The 23,943-nt window shown below is 29.9% G+C and overlaps 1 protein-coding gene across 1 annotated transcript in view; it reads right to left on the reverse strand.

Moving 5' to 3' along the window:
* Positions 1-23,943, reverse strand: part of LOC148301133 (uncharacterized) — a 97,233-nt gene that overhangs the window by 15,030 nt on the left and 58,260 nt on the right. Inside the window, exon 2 of the mRNA XM_088273774.1 lies at positions 19,702-19,793. Coding sequence (XP_088129900.1) covers positions 19,702-19,756 — 55 coding nt within the window. The 5' untranslated portion in view covers positions 19,757-19,793. The remainder of the gene's footprint in view (positions 1-19,701; positions 19,794-23,943) is intronic.

A 23,943-nucleotide genomic window follows, 5' to 3' on the forward strand; every position in this document is an offset into this window, starting at 1 on the left:
AATATTTTACTATAGCTTAATTATAATGTCTACCGGTTTCGAAGCTAAGTAAGTATTAATCATATAATTAAAATGTAACTTTATTTTAAAATCACTATGACACTTTATAGTGATTTTTAAAAAAGTTACATTTTAATTTTAAAATGGAAAATCACAAAGTTAGTGCTTCAAATATAAATTATAAGTATTAATCAGTCTTGATAAAGAAGCGGTAAGCTTCGAAACCGGTAGACATTATAATTAAGTCATAATAAAATATTTATAGTGATTTTAAAACAAAGTTACATTTTCATTAAAAACTAATATTTACATTTTTATTCATATAGACGTTGGTCGTAGATTCAATACAGATATCAAACGGAAATGTGATGTACCTGTAGGTATGATGTATTCTGTAGAATATGATGCATCATTTATATGAGAGATTTTATCTTTGACGTACAATATCCGTTACAGAAGATTGATTGATTTAAAAAGAAAAGAAAAGTTTTGCAATATTACATTTCTCTTATTTAAGTAAGTATTTTTCATCTGCTGAATATATGTATTATATAATTTTTCACAGAAACCAGACACTTGTAATACATGAGAAGATTATTCGGTTACGCTATACTTGTGAGAAATTCCCTTATTTGGACATTCTCAGTGGTATTCCCTATTACGTACCGTAGAACGGGGGGCTACTTGAACTTTGATGTGTTACTTGAGCCCAGTACAAAAAAATGATTTAAATCTGTACCTATTTGGTCTACAATAATGAGGTCAGTTTCCCTGACAGGTGACACTTATTGTCACGATACTTCGATTGATACCACGATCTAATTTTTTTTTGTACTGGGCTCAAGTAACACATCAAAGTTCAAGAAGACCCGTTCTACGGTACTGAATTTGAAAGGAGAAGTCTAGAAACGCGTTCCATGAATCTAAAAAAATAAAAATGTTAATATTTTTTTATTCAAGATCTTAAAACTGTAGTTTTTCATCGATCGGTTAAAATTTTTGATAAAAGTTCCATTGAAATATACACGTTTTTATCTACATTTATATTAAAATGTCCGTTTGTTCAAAATCTTAAATCTCCAAGTTATTCACAGGTAAAAACATGTTTTATTCGAAAAACTGTCATTCGACTACAATACCAGCGTCATCTGTCTTAAACGTAACAGCAACACACGCAATACTATCGCTCATGGCAGATAGCGTGCTTCTTGACAGCTGCTGTCATTGGTGACATTTTCAATGTTTTCGATTGCATTGTTGTTCTGCGTACATAAAAATTTAACAGATGGCAGGTGAAAATAATATTTTGTTATAAGAAGAAAAAAAAAGTTTTTTTTACCGCAATGGCAGCGCCATCTGTTGAACGTAAAGCAACGTGTGTTTGTGCGTATGTGTGTTATTTCTATTTTCATTATTTTTCATTTAACCAGACTGACCCACAGTGACGCGAGCGGATACAGCTGGAATTCTAATAATAATATCCAAAACAATTCTTGGAACTTTAAAAAGTTTTTTTTAGTAAATCCTTTAAAGGATTTTACAGTGGGTGAGAATAATAATTACGGAGAACACGAACGAATACTTAATGCGCCTCTAACTCAATTATGTATCGAGCACCATCAGATCGATGAGCTTGCGTGGGAATCAAATACATAATATGGGTAATTAATAACAACGATTTTTGCGGTTTACAATGCGTGGCTTACTTTTCAACAAAGAAACATAAATAGTATAGATGCGTGCGTTAGACAATACCTAGAGTTGTTTTAATCATTCGAATAAATCAATTCTTACAACATAAGATAATGCAGAAAAATTAAAAGACGGGTATGCTGAAATTAGCAAATATTACTGTATTGTTAGGGACGAAAGAAAACAGAAGATCATAGGGCACTGAACGACCTGCTGAAATAATAGAGGGGAAATAAAAGTGAATAGAGGAAGATTAAGGAGTTATGTGGTATAAAAATCTGAATATCCTAGCTGTTCGTTCAAAGTTTGTGTATTTTTTTATAAGAATTTGTATATTAAAATTGTATTCTTAAATGTATTTTTTTTTTACAATATTGTCCCCACCATATGCAACTCCTTTGAAATCGTAAAAAAGGGTGGAGGGCAAAAATTTGTGTGCTCAGATAAGATTAAAATTCAAACGTGCATACGTCGCGCTCGCTCTATTAGCGTCGCTTTGTTCTTCTCGCCCTTATAAGTGTTTTATAATTTTCCATAAATAAATAATTGTCTTCATTTGTGCGAGGTGCATCTTTGACATCGAAATTTCCGAATGGGATCGAGCAAATAATTTCTGGGTCCTTCGTTCACTCAAGGCATTCTCACCGTACACTTCACAAAAATTTCGGGAATTTTTGCAACGTTTTTACCTTTTTATAGTAAAAAAAGCATCAAATGGCGTATTTCTTCAGATATTTCACGCATTTTCAAATGACTTTTTACACGAACAACGAATTAGAATACCAAGTTTGCAAAAAAATATAGACTAAAATGTCACCTTTCTTAGCACATTTGAAACGATCGGCTGAGTGTTGCCCGAGAATAGGCATAAACACAATCAGTGGCAAAAAACCGCGGAGACTTATATATATATATATATATATATATATATATATATATATATATATATATATATATATATATATATATATATATATATATATATATATATATATATATATATATATATATATATATATATATATATATATATATATATATATATATATATATATATATATATATATATATATATATATATATATATATATATATATATATATATATATATATATATATATATATATATATATATATATATATATATATATATATATATATATATATATATATATATATATATATATATATATATATATATATATATATATATATATATATATATATATATATATATATATATATATATATATATATATATATATATATATATATATATATATATATATATATATATATATATATATATATATATATATATATATATATATATATATATATATATATATATATATATATATATATATATATATATATATATATATATATATATATATATATATATATATATATATATATATATATATATATATATATATATATATATATATATATATATATATATATATATATATATATATATATATATATATATATATATATATATATATATATATATATATATATATATATATATATATATATATATATATATATATATATATATATATATATATATATATATATATATATATATATATATATATATATATATATATATGTAATAAAATAACTAGGTACCTACCTATACATTTTATTAAGTACTTACAAAAAGTACCTACATAAAACAGTTCTACCACCAGATGCCGCATGCGTCGCTCAGAATAAAACAAAAGACTTCCGATAATATTATTAACTGTCAGAATCAGATAGATAGATAGATAGATATAAAAATTATTATAAAGATTAATTAAGAATAAACTTTTATTGTCGTTTCTTTAATTACAAAGCAACACATTGTTTATTTTATTATTATACGCCCACTTTACATATTATTTACACCCAATTTATAAAGAATAATATTACCACGTTATAAAACGACAATTTTGTTAATTGGAAATGGATTATGAAACATTAGATGTATTAAAACAATTACTACAATATGTTCGGAGTGAGAGAGAAAAATTAGAAGATGATCAAAGAAAACGATTAGAAGATAGTCAAAGAAGACCTGGAAATTTAAGAACTAGTGGTAAAATTAAAAATAAAAATCATGTGAAAAAAATTTCTACAAAATATAAAATAAAATATACTCCAGAAAAGAAGAATTTCGAAGCAGATTGTGTGAGCAGGAATCCAGTATTAGAATCGAAGGAAAATGCAAATGAACAATTAAAAGTTGTAAATTTGGTTAAATTAGAAGATATTTTAAAAGATCAGAATAAAAATGAAGACATACAAATAACACAGAAACAGTGCTTGAAAAATGAAAATAAAAATAAAGTAGAAAAAACTTCTACGAAAGATAAAATAAAATATACTCCAGGAAAGAAGAATTTAGAAGTAGATTGTCTAAGCAGGAATCCAGTATTAAAATCGAATGAAAATGCAGATGAACAATTAAAAGTTGTTAATTTGGTTAAATTAGAAGATATTTTAAAAGATCAGAATAAAAATGAAGACATACAAATAACACAGAAACAGTGCTTGAAGAATGAAAATAAAAATAAAGTAGAAAAAAATACTACAAAATATAAAACAAAATATACTCCAGGAAAGAAGAATTTAGAAGTAGATTGTCTAAGCAGGAATCCAGTTTTAGAATCGAATGAAAATGCAGATGAACAATTAAAAGTTGTACATTTGGTTATATTAGAAGATACTTTAAGAGATCTGAATAAAAATGAAGGAATTCAAAAGAAAAAAACAAATGGATTGAAAAAAACTGTGTCTACTTTAAAAGGGTCAAGAAAAAAAAAATACAAAAAAAAAAGAAAGAAAGAAAAAAGAACGGAAAAAAAAGAAAGAAAGAAAAAAAAACAAGAAAGAAAAAAAAAAGAAAAAAAAGAAGGAAAAAAAGAAAGAAAGAAAAAAAAAAAAAAACTTTATCATATCACTAAACTTATACCAGTCCCTTCACTACAAGAAGATAATCCGGAGGACGAGTGAAAATTTTACTATGAATTTTCATCCCCAAGGGGGGAGATGTAATAAAATAACTAGGTACCTACCTATACATTTTATTAAGTACTTACAAAAAGTACCTACATAAAACAGTTCTACCACCAGATGCCGCATGCGTCGCTCAGAATAAAACAAAAGACTTCCGATAATATTATTAACTGTCAGAATCAGATAGATAGATAGATAGATATAAAAATTATTATAAAGATTAATTAAGAATAAACTTTTATTGTCGTTTCTTTAATTACAAAGCAACACATTGTTTATTTTATTATTATACGCCCACTTTACATATTATTTACACCCAATTTATAAAGAATAATATTACCACGTTATATATATATATATATATATATATATATATATATATATATATATATATATATATATATATATATATATATATATATATATATATATATATATATATATATATATATATAACGTGGTAATATTTTTCTTTGTAAATTGGGTGTAAATAATATGTAAAGTGGGTGTATAATAATAAAATAAACAATCTGTTGCTTTGTAATTAAAGTTACGACAATAGCAGTTTATTCTTAATTAATCTTTACAATATTTTTCTATCTTTCTGATTCTGACAGTTCACAATATTATATTTTTCTATCTGATGTCTTTTGTTTATTCAGTGCGACGCATGCGACATCTGGTGGTAGATTTGTACTATATGTAGGTACTTAATAAAATGTATAGGTAGGTACCTAGTTATTTTATTACATATATATATATAAATATATATATATATATCGCATAGGTGATTCGTAGATATGCCTGCCGTATATCAACAGAAGGAATGATAAAGAAAACAGCGTTAAAAGGGAAATTCTAATTTGAGCCTACACATATCCGAGTACCATTGAACCGTAAAAAGAGTTTCTTTGATGACTCTATACTCCATCATAACCTATGCATAACTTTTTTATGGGGGCACTCAATCGGAAACGCCGATCACATATTCCAAAGGGATATCGGAAAGCCGTTTTATTTTTACACCCCTTAAAACGGGAACAAAAAAGTTTATTTGAGGAATATCTTAAGTACGAATTTGGAACTTAAGTATTTATAGAAAATTGGATTCGCGTCATTCGCCGGTAAAACATGACGCATTATTCCGCGAAACGAAACGCGTCACTGCGGAAAAATATTTCAATTTTAATTAATTTACTAGTGTTGGTGAAGAGGCTGTCAACTTTGTAATATAGTTGTAATAATATACATAACAAAGTTTTTTTATATTATTTTTTGACATCTCATCAAAGATGAAGAAGAATATGGAAGTCTGGGCATTTACGGGGCTGACGACCGTCATAGGCTGGTTTAAGTGATCACTTTACACACGTGTAACATTCACCAATTCTACCCATTATTGACAACCACACTACTCAAATTCTTGGAAGTTCTATATATATGAACCAATTTAGAAACCTTGTTCTTGAATCACTAGAACTTCACTAGAGGCATCTATTGGTGAGATGTAAAGAAGCTTTTTACTAAGCAGAAACTCTTATATTAGTATGTGAGGTCCGAATCCTGGATTATAATCACACACATGAGAAACGCCAGAAAATATCGTTTTCATTTTTATAACATCATATGTTTAAAATTGTTTTTTTATTATTATTATTTCTAAACTAATCAGAAACCGATTTTGAGCAACAAATTCCCGAATGTACGTAATCTACGATGGGAATTTGGTAGGCTCCCACAGGACGAGGGTTTAATAAATATTAAGAGGCACTTTGTGTGAATGATGGGTAATTGCGCGGATGTGGGGGGTGTCGACAGGCTACAAAATCAATCTAGATCCCGCGGGGATCCGAGCTAACGAGGAATACCATATTATACGAGCGTGTTGGCATGGCGAAAACTCACAATTTCGTGTTTCAGTAAATTTTATAGAATTTAAAAGCTTTTAGCGGTAATACGATGGAGCAGAGCAACAAAGGTAAAATTTTCTCTTTAAAATTTTGCTGTTTTTGCGATTTTAACAAAAAGGAGGAATATTTGTAAAATGATAAAATTTTGATTTTTATTATTATTTTATAATTATTTGAAAAATGTATCATAAAAGTAAATCACCATAGAATTTCTACGAAATACAGTATTTTGGTAGATATGGCAATTATTCATATGTTTTTAGTATATAAAAGGTTAAAGTGAAGAATGCCACAGCAACTAATAGTACTAAATATCCTATTTCATACGTCGTAAGTGTTTTCAGATAATATATTTTTTAAATGTACTAGTTGACAAAAGCGACATTTTTCTTCTTGAACCTGTTAACTTGAAAAAGTATTACGAAAAATTATTTTTGGTTGTATCCTGGGTGAAGGAAGAAAGAACAAAACAGTTGCTGCTGTTACCGTTTCGCAAAAAAAAAACTGTTTAAAAATCTTGCAACTATTTCACGCAGTCTCGACTCTTTAAAAACGCCTTAAAACAAGTGTTTTCTTAAAGCAATCAATATATTTTTATCATTATTTATCAAAGTTTTTCAAAAGATAATAACGATGACCAAAAACCCAAAAAAAATTGTCAACAAATTTTGCTATCGTAAATCCAATGAAGAATAATGACAACAATAATGAAACAGTTTTACGTGAAAATACTTTTAAAAAAAGTTTGAAAAAAATTGAATTTCGAAAGATAAACTGTTTTTAAAACAGTATCACGTTTCTTTACAATCTCTAATGCTGATCAAAAATCACACGATTCAAACCACGCCATTCATTTGGCATTAACTGAGATGAGATGATATATTGTAAATAAACAGGAGCAACAAGGCAACAATAATGCTATCATTTCAATCCAAATACTTTATTTTTTAAATGACATGCGCGGGAAATTCGAATTTAGAACACTTTGTCTATGATTCGCGATGGAGCAGACAAGATAAGGCCGGCGGGCGATGCCACAGACAACTGAACTCGCGGGCCTGCCGCGGCGGTCAGCCGGTCGGCAGTAAATCCAATTTGGATAAGTCCCCGGCTTGTACATTTCGCGCAATAATCTCCGTTGCGAAACACCTTCGCAGGTTTGCATATTTCAATGCCGGACTCGGGAGCGGTGTAAAGGTCAAGTTCGTAACGAATAATGGTGATATTCGATATCGGTACGAGTGCGAACGACGAGTCACTTAGGGTCGTAACTCGAATTACATTTCAATTGAAATGTAGACATGGACACAAATATGATTGGAGCGAATAAAAATAATTTGAAAAAGTGGAATTCCATGCATTTGGTTTTACTGAAACGAAATTCGATAAATAAACTTTAATTACTACCGTTGGTTGCTCGACGCTTAGATGAGCACTTACATAAACATTTATAGCAACAGTTTAGTAAGCAACCTATAATTTACAATTTAAATAAGTAATTTATTAGATGAATAATAGGCAACGAACGAGACAAAAGAAAAAAATAAAGGTTGTATTAACAACATTTTGAGTGTGTCCAAATACTTGTTCACATATCTGGATTATCTCCAATTATAGGAGTTATTTTTCATATTATTTTTCGACATATCAAAACATAAGGTTGTATTATTTTAGAATTCACCCAAGCACATATTTTATAGGTGTCTCAACTTTAAACGAAGCATCTATCATTTTTATACGAAAGAATATGGAAGTCTGAGCATTTCAGTGCTTACGACCTGCCATTTGGCTGGCCCAAGTGACCACTTTACGTATTCAACCCATTGTTGAACATTCATTTTGCATTAATTTAAGATGTACAGGTGTATATGCACTGTTGTTGGATTTCTTTCGTATGTAAATTGTAATTTTGATCGATTGTGAATTTTGTCAGACGGTGGTTTTGAATTTGTGAAGTGTATTACTCCAGTGTCTAGTAGAATAAATAAACAATACGAGAGGCATATATCCACCACTGAAAGGCAGAAGGCTATAGAAAAAGAACAAAAACATTAAAAAAACAAAAAATGTTCTCAAAAACTATTGATTTTTTTCTTCTTAAGTTATTAGGTTTATTCAAAACTTGTCGTGAGATTTTTATAGGTGTTCGAGAAAGCTCTGTAATTAAAGGTGACATTTCGCGATAGATCGGGAAAAATTATAACCCTATGTAAGATCAATATCCATTGTGACAATATACAGTGTCGGGTCGTGGTCCCGTGGTTAGTTCGCGGGCTCTGGAGTCAGAGTTTCTAGGTTCGAACCCACTCTACCACAATTTGATACCTATTTCTAATAATGAAATAGTATGAAATTGAAGCATTTGTGTAAATAATAATAATAAAAAAACACAAAAATATTTCTCTTTTCTTTAAAAAATAAATAAAAAATAACTACGTTATTACGTTCTGTTTTCATAATTCTGGAAGTGTAATAAAACAAAATTGTTTTTTTTTAATGGGACTTATAATAAACATGAGCAATAAAATGTTTAAGCGATTTCTGCGAGTTTATATTAACTAAACAATAAAAAATCTCCTCTTTGAAATTTAGATGCGCAATATGGTTTCCAGTACTAACTCGAGATAACCCTGTTCAAGTTTGGTCACGTAAAATAAAATCATTTAATGGTCGCAAAACAATATGAAATCACTATTATTATTCCGAGCGTGATGGCATACTTAAAATATTATACAAATTACGGTCTGAGAAAAAACTACAGAATACAAAATTAAAATACTATTTAAGTATATATTATTTTTTGACATCTCAACAAAGAAAGAAGAATATGGAAGTCTGGGCATTTACGGGGCTTACGACCGTCATAAGCTGGTTTAAGTGATCACTTTACATACGTGTAACATTCGCCAATTCTACCCATGATTGACAACCAAACTACTCAAATTCTTGGAAGTTCTATATACTTATATGATCTAATTTCTTAACATTGTGCTATTATTATTTATATAAAACTATATTCGGTCATATGAGTCCGCTTCCGTAGCGTAATGGTCAGCACGCTCGGCTACCGTACTGGAGGTCCATCACTTTAATCCAGAGTTGTGAACAAGTATTTGGACACACTTAAAAATTGTTATGTATAAATGTAATAATTTCGTAATAATAGGTTTGTAATGTAGAATCGTTTCCATGCTTTATTTAAGATTTTATTATAGTATCATAAAATTGTAATATAACATCAAAGAAGAATTCCAGAGCCTCCGGTTGCCTTTGTATCCTTTGATCGTATCGTATTATTCTTCCGCGTATTTATCTCTGAGTAGCAGCAACCTTCGCAAACCTATCAGTTAGGGAAAGAAAAATATAATTTTCCCGTAACCTTCAGAGAACGGACACCTCTCTTTATCTGTAAATATTATAATTGTTTTATATTTATAATTTATTCTATCACACTAGATTATTATTATTAATACATACCGTATGGATGATATATCAATAATATAGGCGTATCTCTAAATGAAACTTCTATCTTTTTTTATGTAAATTTATTAATGTATTTATTTTTTATTTGAAAGAAAGGGGAAGTCTGAGCACATGGCATACAACCTGGCATTTGGCTGACTTGAGTGATCACTTTATACACTTGTGTAATGTTCACAATTCTGCCCATTATTGAACATCGTTATTACATTTTTTTAAAACTTTTTAACGTATTCTACCCATTATTTAGCATTGATTTTGCATATACTTTTGAAACTTGTATATTATATATGCCGTGGTCTTGGACACCTTTCACATGTAGGTTGCAATTCAATAGATTTGGAAGTATGGCTAATTGTGGTGTCATCAGTTGAAAATATAGCTTACTCCCTTTTCTTCATACTACACATTCAGCCATCAATCCAAAAAGATATTACTCATGGGATTCGTTAATACGAATACTAGTATGTAATCCCGAGTGCAATACCCACTTCTCCTTTTTGTACCTACAATCAGTCAGACGTTCATTGGATTATGAAGCCCGTCTGAACAACCATGTTTGACATTGTTGAATTTAGTAGGGGTGGGTTTGGGCGGGCTTTTCTAAAACTGCCCCCGTAGTCCGAAGAAATAATTCAATTAGGGGAAAGTTTCAGGAGGGGTTGGGGGTTGGGAGGGTTTATCCGATAACAGCGCTACGAATGCCTCTTGTCCGGCTTCCCACGCAAAGAGAAAAATCAGATTAATGCTACAAACTAAATATACGCTATTATGTATCTACAGGAATACATAGAATCGTCTGATACGATTCATAAGGTTTGCAAGTTTAATCCCGGTCCGAACTCCTTTTCAGAATCACATAACAATGTCGTCAGTGATTTCGAGAACGGACAATTTTATACAAGTGCACAAATGTAAAAATACATTTTTAATTCTTAATTTCTTCGTTTCAGTATATTTATCAATCTTTCTGTTAAGAGATTACGTTTTAATGCAAAACTAAAAATATTTTTCTCACAAATTTTATTTTTTATTTTTGTGTCCTCTGAAAAAAATACATACAAATGTTAAATTATAAAAATTAAATACATTCTTATTATTCTTATACCATTTAATATTTGTAAAATAATAATAATAATAAAACCCTTATCCGCACCCCAATGGTGCATAGGGCACTGCGTCATATAAACGCAGTATCATCTTGATGGTTTACACATGAAGGAAAGGTGATCAGCCCTCCGCTTCAGGTACCAGTCCAGGGTAGTATTGAATAAATATGACAGTGAAAAAATCACTTATATTTATTTTACCCCCCTTGGGAATCGAACCCAGGACCTCCAGAACGGTAGCCGAGCGTGCTGACCATTACACTACGGAGGCGGACAATCTCATATTTGTAAAAACAAAAACATATTCATCCACTGTTAAAAAGAATACATTACGTAGTAATATTATATTATACATTACATATAGGTAGTATGTTTATATTCTAAAAGATGTTTTTGTTAATTAAATAAAAGATTTTTTTTTACTTTGTAATATGTACTATGTTTTTGTGAACGAAATATTTCATTATTTGATTCGGCAGTCACTTTGTGGTAAAATCTATCCAATTTTAATTTAAGTTTTACTTCAAAGTCCCAAGGACCCAACTCTAAAATTTAGAATTAACTTCACATACGGTGTTTGAAAACGATGCGGAATGCATCGAAACACGTGTCACAGTAGATTTTAAGAAATAGTGGTACTTACTGTGTAAAACTAAAATTAAAAACGAAATATTTCAGGTTAAGTATTGCACCCACTGCTTATTAAAACCGGCATAAACTTTTCGATATTTAGCAAATTTTCGTGTTATCTGTCTGAAAATTTGGTTGTTCTAAAATAACAACAAGGAATTCAGTTGATAGTAATGTTGATTTTGAATATCTCTGCTAAATTCATATAAGATAATTAAACAAACAAATCCAAACAGTTTCATCTTGTACGGATCTAATCAAGCAGTTTAAACTTGATTACTAAAATAAACGCCGGCAATATTGAAAAAATAACAAATAATGTTATTTCAATTCGGATGGAGAAATTTAACTGAATAGAGATCTATTCGTTTTCTTCGGTACCTACCGATGGTAATTTGGTACGAGGCAGTCGAGATTCGTTTTCTTATAACTGTATGTGCAACATAATTAAATGATGGTAATAATTACTGTAAATAATTGCTAAAGGCTACTATTTTCCAAGCCTTTTTACTAATAATTAGACATAGGTGAACGAATTAAATAAAAATAAGTCATTAGTTAATTCGGTTTATGGATATCGCTTAAGACTGAGATCTTTAGCTTGTCTCAAGCGTTTAAATCAGAATTCGCTCAGCCGCGGTTAGGGCTCCACGTGTGTTCACGCGTGATTTTTTAAATAATGTATACTGGATATTTTGTGTTTTAGAATATGTAAACAAAAAATATTTAATCTATTTTTTAAACTCCTTACCTTTCAATAACTCTTTTTTTCGAAACCACATAATTATTTCGAAGAAGGGCTTATTTTTTCAATGCGAAAACGGTGTTATAAGAAAAAGATTAATTACTTAAAATTACGTACATATTTAAAGAAAATTAAGTTTCGACACCGGGCCTTTAACCTAATCAGCCCGTAATATATTCTACAAAAAACTAAAGCTGAAATGAAATATATACCGAGAAAAAGTAAGAAATATCATCGAACAAAATACGAATAAAATAAAAGGATTTATAGATATTTTGTACATAAATAGCAAGGCAAATAATAAATGCAACTCTCATCTAAAAATAGGAGTTGCTATAAACATATATGTTTTTGAATAGCTCCAATAGTATTATTAACCCTCAATAACTAAACATTCGTCTGGCAGACTACGTAATTAAAAACGTGAAACTTAATCAAAAGTTTTTATTAAAAATAGGAGGATGGCACTTAAGTTTGGTTTTTAGAAACGAATTTAAGAGACATTCAACAATAAATCACTATTCCGCACAACTACTACATGTCAATATTGTGCAATCCACAAATCGCTCACTCCTTACAAGAACGTCATAAATCAAAAATATTCAATTTTCAGTTGTGCATGTTTTCGGAATGCCCAGAAAATGTACTATATCCCAGCAAAAGACGCATATTTTTAACTTAATATTTACCCGCTACAGGGCAGAAAGTGTTGTTTTTGCATTTGAAGAAAATGTATTGTTTAATTATTTTTTAAAAAAATATTAAATAATTTTCAAATGGAGAAAAAATAGTCAGGTTTTACCTAAAAAGATCTGTTGCACAGTAAAGAGTTCAATAAGTGGCTTGATATTTATTTTTAATACATTGTATTATATTTTAAAAACATTAAAAGCGTTCTCCTGAAAAATCAAGTTTTTTGATTTATGACGTTCTTGAAAGGAGTGAGCGAAATGGCATTGTATCTACAAATATAGTTTAGTTATCTAGAGTTAAGTTGTGAAAATAATTACTAATAAATTTATATTAACCTATTATTAAGTTGTGATAATATGTAAGTAACCGCAGTGCTGTGGGTAGGCTGTAGTAACGGAAGAACACAGGAAGGAAGCAGGTCATGGGGCCAGCATGCACAATGCACAGACAGAATCTTCGAATCCGACATCGCGTGCTGGGCAATGATAAAGTGCTTATTTTCGTAACGAGATTCGAGCTTCAAAAGTAAAATTGAACGAGAGCAGCGTTTACACCGCTGTTTATCAAAACGTCGTTCATCAAAAGCCAGAAAAATAATATAAATTCCTTTTTAAATTCTCTTTGACAGCGCTCTGTACCGAAACGCGCTTTATAATTGAATTAATTTTGCATTACGACTTCCGACTACCTTTGAACTGTGGCTGTGTAGGCATTTTATTATAAATTTAGGTAAGTCGAACGTTCCCTGCCGAAATAAATACTAACTTAAAGATTTCACATCAAAGGAGAGAGTTATTATATAAAGCAATGAATACTACATTATACCAAATATGTTGTTTACCATATAAAAAAATAGCCGAAAAAGTTTTAATTTTTTGTTTATGTTTCACTTTAAATATCACTATGGTATTTCTTAAAATCTATTGTGACACGTTGTTACCCGACACGTTTTACGTTTTCCTGGGTAAATAAAAAAATCTTTAAATCTATAGTAAAACGTGTTTCGATGCATTCCGCATCATTTGCAAACTCCGTATGTGCTAAGTCTAAATTTTCGAGTTGTATTCTTAGAACGTTAAAGGATGACGAAGATGATAGTGAAAAATGATGCAAAATGCATCGAAACACGTTTTACTATAGATTTAACGATTTTTTTTTATTTACCCAGGAAAACGTAAAACGTGTCGGGTTGTGGTCCCGTGGTTAGGTCCCGGACTCTTGAGTCAGAGTTTCTCGGTTCGAATCCTCTGTATCACAATTTGATACCTATTTTTTAATAATGAGCCGCTTAGGCTCACAGAAATAGAATGAAATTGAAGTATTTTTGTTAATAATAGAAACACAAATATTTATCTTCATAAATTGAAATAAACTAAAATTAAAAATGAATAGATATTACCACAAAGCGACTGCGGAATCAATTAAACAATTATACAAATCAATGAAATACTTTAATTTTAAAAGTAAGTATTGTCTATATTAAAGTCTTCTTCTCAACCTTATCCGCACCCAATGGTGCAAAGGGCACTGTATGAAATTAATAAAATGCTTTCCTCTTAAATGTAATTATATTAATTCGCATTAAGTGTTATTTTTAATAATCGATATACTTGCCTATAATTACGTACATTAAATAAATTCAATGACCAATCATATCCAATGATGACTTCATTCCTACAATAAGCTTTGCGGTATTTGATTTTTTGCCGTTATTAATTATTACGTTCTTCCTCATCATAAAAATATAAAGTTACGTAGGTATCCTATAAATTTAACGACATTTACGTAATCGCGTCTAGGTCACTTTCCAGTGCGATCGATAAAAAACATTGGATACTAAAAATAGAAATTTAATGTAAGAGTTAAAAATACTTTTAGTTTCATTTTAAAAATAAATTATACGAGTATGTATGTCTTTTATCAGAAGCGATTTGAACCGGTTGGCCCAGTAACACGATTCTAAGAATATTAGTACATCCAACGTATCTGCTATAGTTAGTTGGAAGATTACACTTTCTTTCATCAATTACTTTCTAACATATTTATACTGCTAATATGTAAATTAAAGAACAAAACTGGCCGTAACAAAAATGAAAGGGACTCAACCGAATTTTGACGGGGATCAGAGACCTGTAAACATTTTTTTAAAGATTTCTGTTTAACAAGGGTATTCAGTAGGTAAACAATTCGCTCACTCCTTTCAAGAACGTCATAAATCAAAATTCGTCAATTTTCAGTTGGGTATGTTTTCGGAATGCCCAAAAAAATTACTATATCCCAGCAGAAGCGGCATATTTTTAACTTAATATTTACCCGCTACAGGGCAGAAAGTGTTGTTTTTGCATTTTGAAGAAAAGGTATTGTTTAATTATTTTTTAAAATAAACTAAATATTTTTCAAATGTAGAAACAACCTTCAGGTTTTACTTAAAAAGATCTGTTGCACAGTAAGAAGTTCAGTAAGTGGCTTTATATTTATTTTAATACATTGTATTATATTTTTAAACTTTAAAAACGTTCTCCTGAAAAATCGAGTTTTTTTATTTATGACGTTCTTGAAAGGAGTAAGCGAATTGTGAAAAGGGAGCCGAGATCCTTAAATTATGTCACCTGTTTCTCCTCCCAATATTTTCTGGCAACCCCTTTATTTAAATCAGCGAATTTATGAATATTATATATTTATCTTTTTCAATAATGGAAAATCATGTTTTCAGTCACTTCGCAGTATGTAAAAATAATCCGGAGTTCGGATCTTGCATACATAAAATAAAAGGGTCTCTGCTAAATAAAACCTTTCTCAATCCATCACAGATGGCTGTTGTGAACTCATATGTACTAGTACTGCGTCGTGAGATTAATGATATATCTAGGAACTCCAAAAATTTGAGTAGTGTGGTTGTCAATAACGGATAGAATGGTGAATGTAGCACGTGTGTAAAGTGATCATTTAACCAGCCTATCACAGGTCATAAGCCCTGTAGATACCTAGACTTCCACATTCTTCTTCATCCATGTAGAGGTGTCAATTTTTTTCAAATAAATCCTTAATGGAGAAAGATTAGTGAACAAGTATTTGGACCCACTCAAAATGTTGTGAATTATATATTTTATTTATTAAACTAGGGTATTCGTGAGGTAAACGATTATGAAAAGGGTAGTATAGATCCTTTACTAATATCATCGCTATATATCTCTCCTCCAAATATTTTCTGGCGACGCTTTTTTTAAATATCAATTAATCGTTGAATCTATGAGTAAGTAAGCCAGAACGGGTCTGCAATTGTGAAAAAGATTCTCTCAAAATATGGATCCGGTCACTCAATCAACGTATACAAACGGATCATTAACATCTGTTCGTTCACAAACAACACGTGTCTACCTACTAATAACGTTTCTTCAAATCACCATAATTACGGATGGCAGAACGAAATCTCAGATCAGTATAATTTTAGCAATCTCAATAAAATTTGAAGGTTGCTGCAATGGTCGTGTGCTGATCTTGTACGATACTTATATGGAGGTATTTGGCGACCCTGACACTTGTCATGAATAAGGTGACAGCGAACGTGTAGCGTATTTCGTAAATAAAAGTCGGTGATTATCAATAGTGCCCAACTTTGTTTCAGGTAATTGACATTTTGCTTTTAAGAATTCTTTACAATGTATTTTATTTCATTAAAGTTTGGTGCGCGTATCCAAGGATTTTTTACGTTGTATTTAACCGTTTCAGTACTGAGATGTTTTTGATTTATGTACGCTAAAATTACTAAAGACTTTTTTTTTGGAAAAATGGTCCTTTTTATTAGGTGTGTACAAATTCAATGACATTATTCTCAAATATTGATTACTTTAGTATTTCTTTCTGATATTGGTGAAGAACATCAAACTACTTAAATAAATAATAAAACATAATTTTGTTATAAACGTACTTATACACATACTTTTATATAAAAATTAACGCAATTTGAGAATAAATAAAAAAAACGGAAAATTTTCAACCACAATATGTCAAGGTCGTGAGAAATTGACTCGTCCTCGAAGTTTTTACTATCGACGCGCATCCTCCGATTGATAAACATTCTAATTTCATTGTCACTATCACTAATTTGAGTAAAACAAACATTTTTGTGCGATGTTTGACAATCACTATTGGACGAATCCGACATTATACGGACGAAAACAATAATTTTTTACAAAAAAAAATCTAATTGTCACTAACAAATAGTTGAATTTGTTTATTTGTGAATATTATTGACAAAACGGAACTTTAGAAATGCGGATGCTGCGACACAATCTTCCAGCTCGACGTCGGTATACCGACGGACCGCGTTTTTGGCAAATTATACCATAGTTAACAGTTGTACAAAACAAGAATATTTTAACAATTTTAGACTACATATCAAGAAAAATTCTCAACACTAAAACGGTTAAAGTATAAATTTAACCGGTTGGCCAACACTGTTCTTTCAATGTTATGTTATACAAGGTTGATCTTAAGATCTTATCCGAAAGAAATAATTTTACGGATTAATTAACCATGTGAGATATTTTACACGTTGTACCTTGACGGTTCATATTTTATTTTAACGTTTTTGTTTGCATATCTGATTTTTAATTATTAAACACAGTAGTCTATTCTTTTACAACAGTATAATTATTTTATAAAGAATTGCAAAACAAAGTCGATGAATGAGACAAACAAAGTTAAAGTAACAATTTTTCACAGAATACTTGAAACAATACGGAATATCATTTCAATACAAAAATACATAAAATTCATTTATAAAATTATATACTGTAGTATGGGTCGATCGTATAATTATTTGAATGCGTAGTTAAGTATGTAATTATAAAAATATATAAATAAATCAGTACTGATTTTTTAAAGACATTTGTATTAGAATTACAACATGATTTTTTAAAATGGAATTTAAAAAAAAGCCATACGATTTTTCGATATGCCCAGATTACTTTTTTTGTGTTAAACGACTTTGGATGACTGGAGTAATACTTTCGGAATCCGATGTGTTAAAAAAGATTAATGAATTGAAAACGGAAAAATAAGACTTTTAAATGTATGCAAAAAGAACTCCACGGAATCCGATGTGTTAAAAAAGATTAATGAATTGAAAACGGAAAAATAAGACTTTTAAATGTATGCAAAAAGAACTCCACCGACAAGACACACAAGGTGGCGGGTCTCTGCAACTTATTTTTAAATTGTTCTTTAAATAAATGTATACAATTTATGTTAATAAAAAAAGATTTTTTTTAATCATAAGTGTCTTATTCAGTGTGGGATAGATTCTTAACGAAAAAGATAATTTAAAAAAATCATTGAATAATTGAAATAAAATGACGATTTAATACTCTGCATATGTAATATTTGACATGTTCTGGAAGAACACGCTGAATATTCTCAAACCTTACAATTATGTGATTTAAAAAAAATAGTAATGATTTTTAAATAATTATTACATGGTTTCCTAAACTATAGGTTGCGAGAGAATGTTGAGTAGGCCCACTGTATACGTGAATTTAAAGAAAATAAAAAACAACTAGGGAATCTGAGCATCGACAATATTTAAGACCTTATTTCTCCGAGACAGCTAAGAGTCCCAAAATTGGAAATTTTTGTCAGATGGGTCGAAACCCAGTCAACTTTGGGAATCTAAGAATAATAAATTTTCTTTAAAAAAAAATATTTTGCATTTCACAATAGTCCGCCTCCGTAGTGTAATGGTCAGCACGCTCGGCTACCGTTCTAGAGGATCCGGGTTCGATTCCCAGGGGGGGTAAAATAAATATGAGTAATTTTATCACTGTAATATTTATTCAATATTACCCTGGACTGGTACCCGAAGCGGAGGGCTGATCACCTTTCCTTCATGTGTAAACGATCAAGATAACACTGCGTTTATATGACGCAGTGCCCTATGCACCATTGGGGTGCGGATAAGGGTTTTATTATATTATTATTTCACAATATACTATAATTACGAGTAAATAAAATTTGTAATATTAATACAAAAAAAGATCCCCCAAAGGCAAGGCCTGTGTGTGGGTATACATTTTATTACAGATTTTAATAAAAGGGCACTGGCAAGAATACAATAGATATTAGAAATAAAATAAGGTTAAAAGTGCAAATATAAACTACAAATATTTGAATTTTAACAGAAAACAAAACAATCAAAAATATGATAATGAAAAAAATAGCAAACGTGTACTATATGAGTTATAAGTTTAAAAGAAAAAGGTACTAAGATTCGTTTTTTTAATAATAAATAATTTAAGCAAAATTTTAAATTGAAACAATTTTAAATTGAAAATGTTGAATATCTAGACACGGGGATTTACTTTCGAAGCCCGAATAGTAAGTTATATTGCGCGACAGGTCATGACAGCAGTAAAGCGTAAGGTATGCTTACCAGATACGGCGAGGGCAGTAATCCAGAACCAGTGCATCCACCAGTGCAGCGTCATGACGGACTGCGCATGCGCCGGCCGAGGCCGACTCCACCTGGGAAACCAAATTCACCTTTAAACACTCATACATAATAAATAATAATAGCCTTGGGCGATCACTTTTAGCCGATTAAGGTCATTATCGAGAGATAATTCGGTTAAAAACCAACAAAAAAACGTTCGATTAAAACTAACTAATTAATTAATCATCACGGCGCTTCTCCGCACGGGTAGGTAGAGAGAATAGAACGTCACACCTATCTGTTTTTGCACACAATCTTCGCCTCGTACACATACATCTTCAAATACACGCCAATTATTCCGACTCCTGACCTGACCACTTTCAAGTATTTCAAATAAATCTGTTTAACTATCCTTTCTTTACTCGTTCGATTCACATGCCCAAACCACGTAACACACCTTTCTTAATTTTTCGATAATGCTTATCCCAGCCTTACATTCTTTCCTGGTCTTTATTTTCTTGACGCCATAGCGGCGACACTCGAGTAGTACAGCAAACCATGCATGCCGCCTCTATGGCGGCACTCGAGTACTAAGGGTTGAAATTCAAAGAGCCTAAGCTTATAATCAATTAAAGTTTTTTGTTTACATTATAACTGTTATTTTATGATGAAAGCTATATTTGTTATGGGTAGAAAGAAAGTTGAATTGGAATTTTTGTTTATTTATTTTCTTTTTTTTATTTTTTATTTTTTCATAATACATACATACATTCAATATACATATTCATTTCAACAAGAATGAAAAAAATCCAGTGCATTTTAGCTTGAATGCACCATTCTATTTTAGAAATATTCACGTATGAGTTTTTATAATATTATGGTAACAGGTAACATTAAACTATGTGTGTACATAGATGGTTGTTTTACCTCAAACGATAGAAAAATGCGATAGCAAATACCTCATTGCTAGGGATGTTATCAAACACTCGGCGTGTTTTTTTGTAATTAGTCAAAGATATGTGTGTTCATAGCTGATAATAATAAACAATAGATAAATATAATGCATTGGATAACCTCACCGATTAAACAAACAATGATGTAATATTTCATAAGGCTGGTTATATAAATTTGGGTTACAACATTTTAACACAAACACAATGGATTTATATTCATTTTTTATTAATTGATTCGGCAGTCAGTCAATCTATACATTTAAAAAAAAAAATTATTTGGTAAATACCAATATTTCTTAAAATCTATTGTGACACGTACTTCGATGCATTTCCGCATTATTTTCGGTGTTTGAATATGATGCTGAATGCATCGAAATGCTTGGCACAATTTAAGGAAATAGTAGTATTTACCAAAAAAAAAATTATTAAAAACTATTTATTTTCACGTAGGAAAACGGTTATATGTGATATATTTTATGCTGAGACCTCCCTCAGAGTAGTATGTATTAACCCTTATCACTCGAATGCCGCCATTGAGGCGGCATGCGTGATTTGCTGATTTATTCGAAATCCGCCGCTATACTACAAATATTTAAAAAAAAAACAGTATATATGAAAAAAATGAGAAGTATACTTTAAGGTACTCTATGGCGGCAATAAAATAAAGTATTATTTATGAATATTATTGAAAATTTGTTTTTTTTTTACTTTTCGTTTCAAACACATTGTTTAATTTTTTATATAACAGAATAATGAACAAGTCCGTTTAAAAAAGAATATATTTATGATATTAACTGTATTAAATTTGGTTACAGCCATGATTTTTAGATTTATTAGTTTATGAATTGAGAATAATAAATTATTTTTATTTTGATAAACAATGTTGGGAATATAAAATATTTAAATTAAAAATAAATAAACATTATCATATTACCTATGTTTTGGTCTAACAAAGCGACCATTCTCTCAAATTAGTGTTAATTTCATGGATTAAATTGATAGAATGGCGTAAACGACCTCCAATAAAGGCGGAAGCAAAATTCTAAACCGATTCAACTAGGAAAGAAAATATGTCGGTAATACAAGCATAATTTGGAATCGCATAGTTTTAACGGCCTTATAAAATATGTAATAATTATAAGAATTAATAGTTTTTCACGCAGTTGCAGATATATTTACATATGTTAAATAAACATGACAATAAATAATTTTAGACATTTACGACAATAATTGCAATATTTTCATAATGTACCTAATTATTGTAGACTTCCAGATATTGTATAAAAATAATAAGGGTCATCCGCAAAGAAGTATTTATTCCCTTATATATTTTTTACCACAAACTCTTTAACAAATTAAATATTTACAAAATTAGATTTTTTGAAATGTAGGAACGAATCACATTACCTCGATTAAAATTTTGGTAACGAACAATATTTTATCCGCCTTAATAGTGTAGTAGTTAGTGCATAGGCTACCACGCGGGAGGTCCCTGGTTCGATTTCGAGGTGGTCGAAATAAATACACGAGGTTTTTCAACCTAATGATTATTTAACATTACCCTGGACTGGTACCTGAAGCACAGGATTTATTAAAATGCGCTCGTATGATTAACGGTCAACTTGAAACTTCATCAATGTGATTTAATGCCTCATGCACTATTGGGGGCGAATGAGTGTTAGTGATGAAACGTAAACGTTCAATTTTTCATTTTGAAATTATTGTTATTTACAAGATGAAAATCTTTGGTTTTTTTAACAATAGTATGTCAAAATAATATTTAAGATGTATTTAATTTTATACATACATTATTCGTAAATAAACGTGTTCTATTTATCAAAATAGAGGTTACAATATCGTTATATTACTAGAAAGAGTTTCTAATTCATAAAAGACTCTTATGGAGTGAGACCCATACTAATGTAACAAAATGATATGCTAAATTTGAAAGTCATTACTTTTATTGCAATTTGTTTTTTGGGCATTGAAAAAGCACCTTTCACATAAAATAATTTGACGATCAGTATTTTGAATTAATTTTGCAATAAAATAAGATGAGTACAGTGAGATTACCAGTTAAAAGATTATTAAAACACATAGCTAAAAGCAAACTTCGACTTCTGACCGAGATTAATGTAAAAACTTAAGTGCGGAAAACAAGTTTCTCCAAACTTCTTACAGCCGTTCTTTCACTTCACTAACATTGAACTTTGCCGGGACTTTTACTATCAAGTCGAGTGACTTAATCAAACTCCAATACGATTTCGTCGTCAGCCATTACATACTCGTATAGGTACGGGTTTATTATGTATTAGACGGGTTAACGAACTGTGCCCGACACGATCTTGCCGAATGTAGTTTTAACAATATGATCGGATACCAACAAAGAAAGTGAAAACACCACCTCAGGACTGTATGGATTGAAAAAAATGTGCATTGAAAACGATAAGAAAGCGATGTTTTCTGACTCACAATAAACCAGAGAGAAAAATTATTTCTACTATAAAGGATTTTTTGCAAAAACGAATACGGAGTTGAAATCTCGGTAAGTGGTTATATACCACCGTAAATAATATTTTGTGAAAATGTCTGACTGCAAAGTTCATACTGATACAAATATTTAAATAAAATATATGAAAGCATACGGTTCTCTAAAAGTAACAATTAAAATATTTTGTACTGACATTTCTTGGTGGAACTGCATTTTATAGAATAAAATAACAACTAAGTATATAGTTTTTTCCCACTTAAATTTTATTTGACCAGCGACCAGTGTCGAGATGTGGAAACTCGTTCGCTGGTCAAATAAAATTTATGTGGAAAAACTATATAGTAGTTATTAAAAAAAAAAATTAACACATAACATCGATAAAATGTAAACAAATAAAAATGTGAATGTTCGTTTAATCATAATCTTAAATCTCCTAAAGTTATTCACAGGGTTGAAATTTTAACAAAAGATTGCATTCGAATACGCGCGTGTTTATAGGTGACATGTCTTTTTACCGGTGGTGACAGGTTAAAGCATTTTTTAAACAGCTTTTTTAACAGCAATGACAGCGACATCTGATCATTACAGCAACACACGTAATACTAAACATTGCTCCCGTTTTTGTATTGAAACAAAAAGTTTTTTTTTCAAATAAATATATGGTTATCAAGAGTTGTTGAAAGATAAGGAGTTATATAAAATACAAACATATTTTTTCAATGTGTATGTATTCTTAAAAAAATCTTATTACAAAATAAATTAAACAATAAAATATGCGTGGAAACACGTCTAGCCATC

This window comes from Brachycentrus maculatus, unplaced genomic scaffold (genome assembly GCF_059751285.1).
Source record: "Brachycentrus maculatus isolate JH-2025_06_01 unplaced genomic scaffold, ASM5975128v1 h1tg000602l, whole genome shotgun sequence".
NCBI lineage: Eukaryota > Metazoa > Arthropoda > Insecta > Trichoptera > Brachycentridae > Brachycentrus > Brachycentrus maculatus.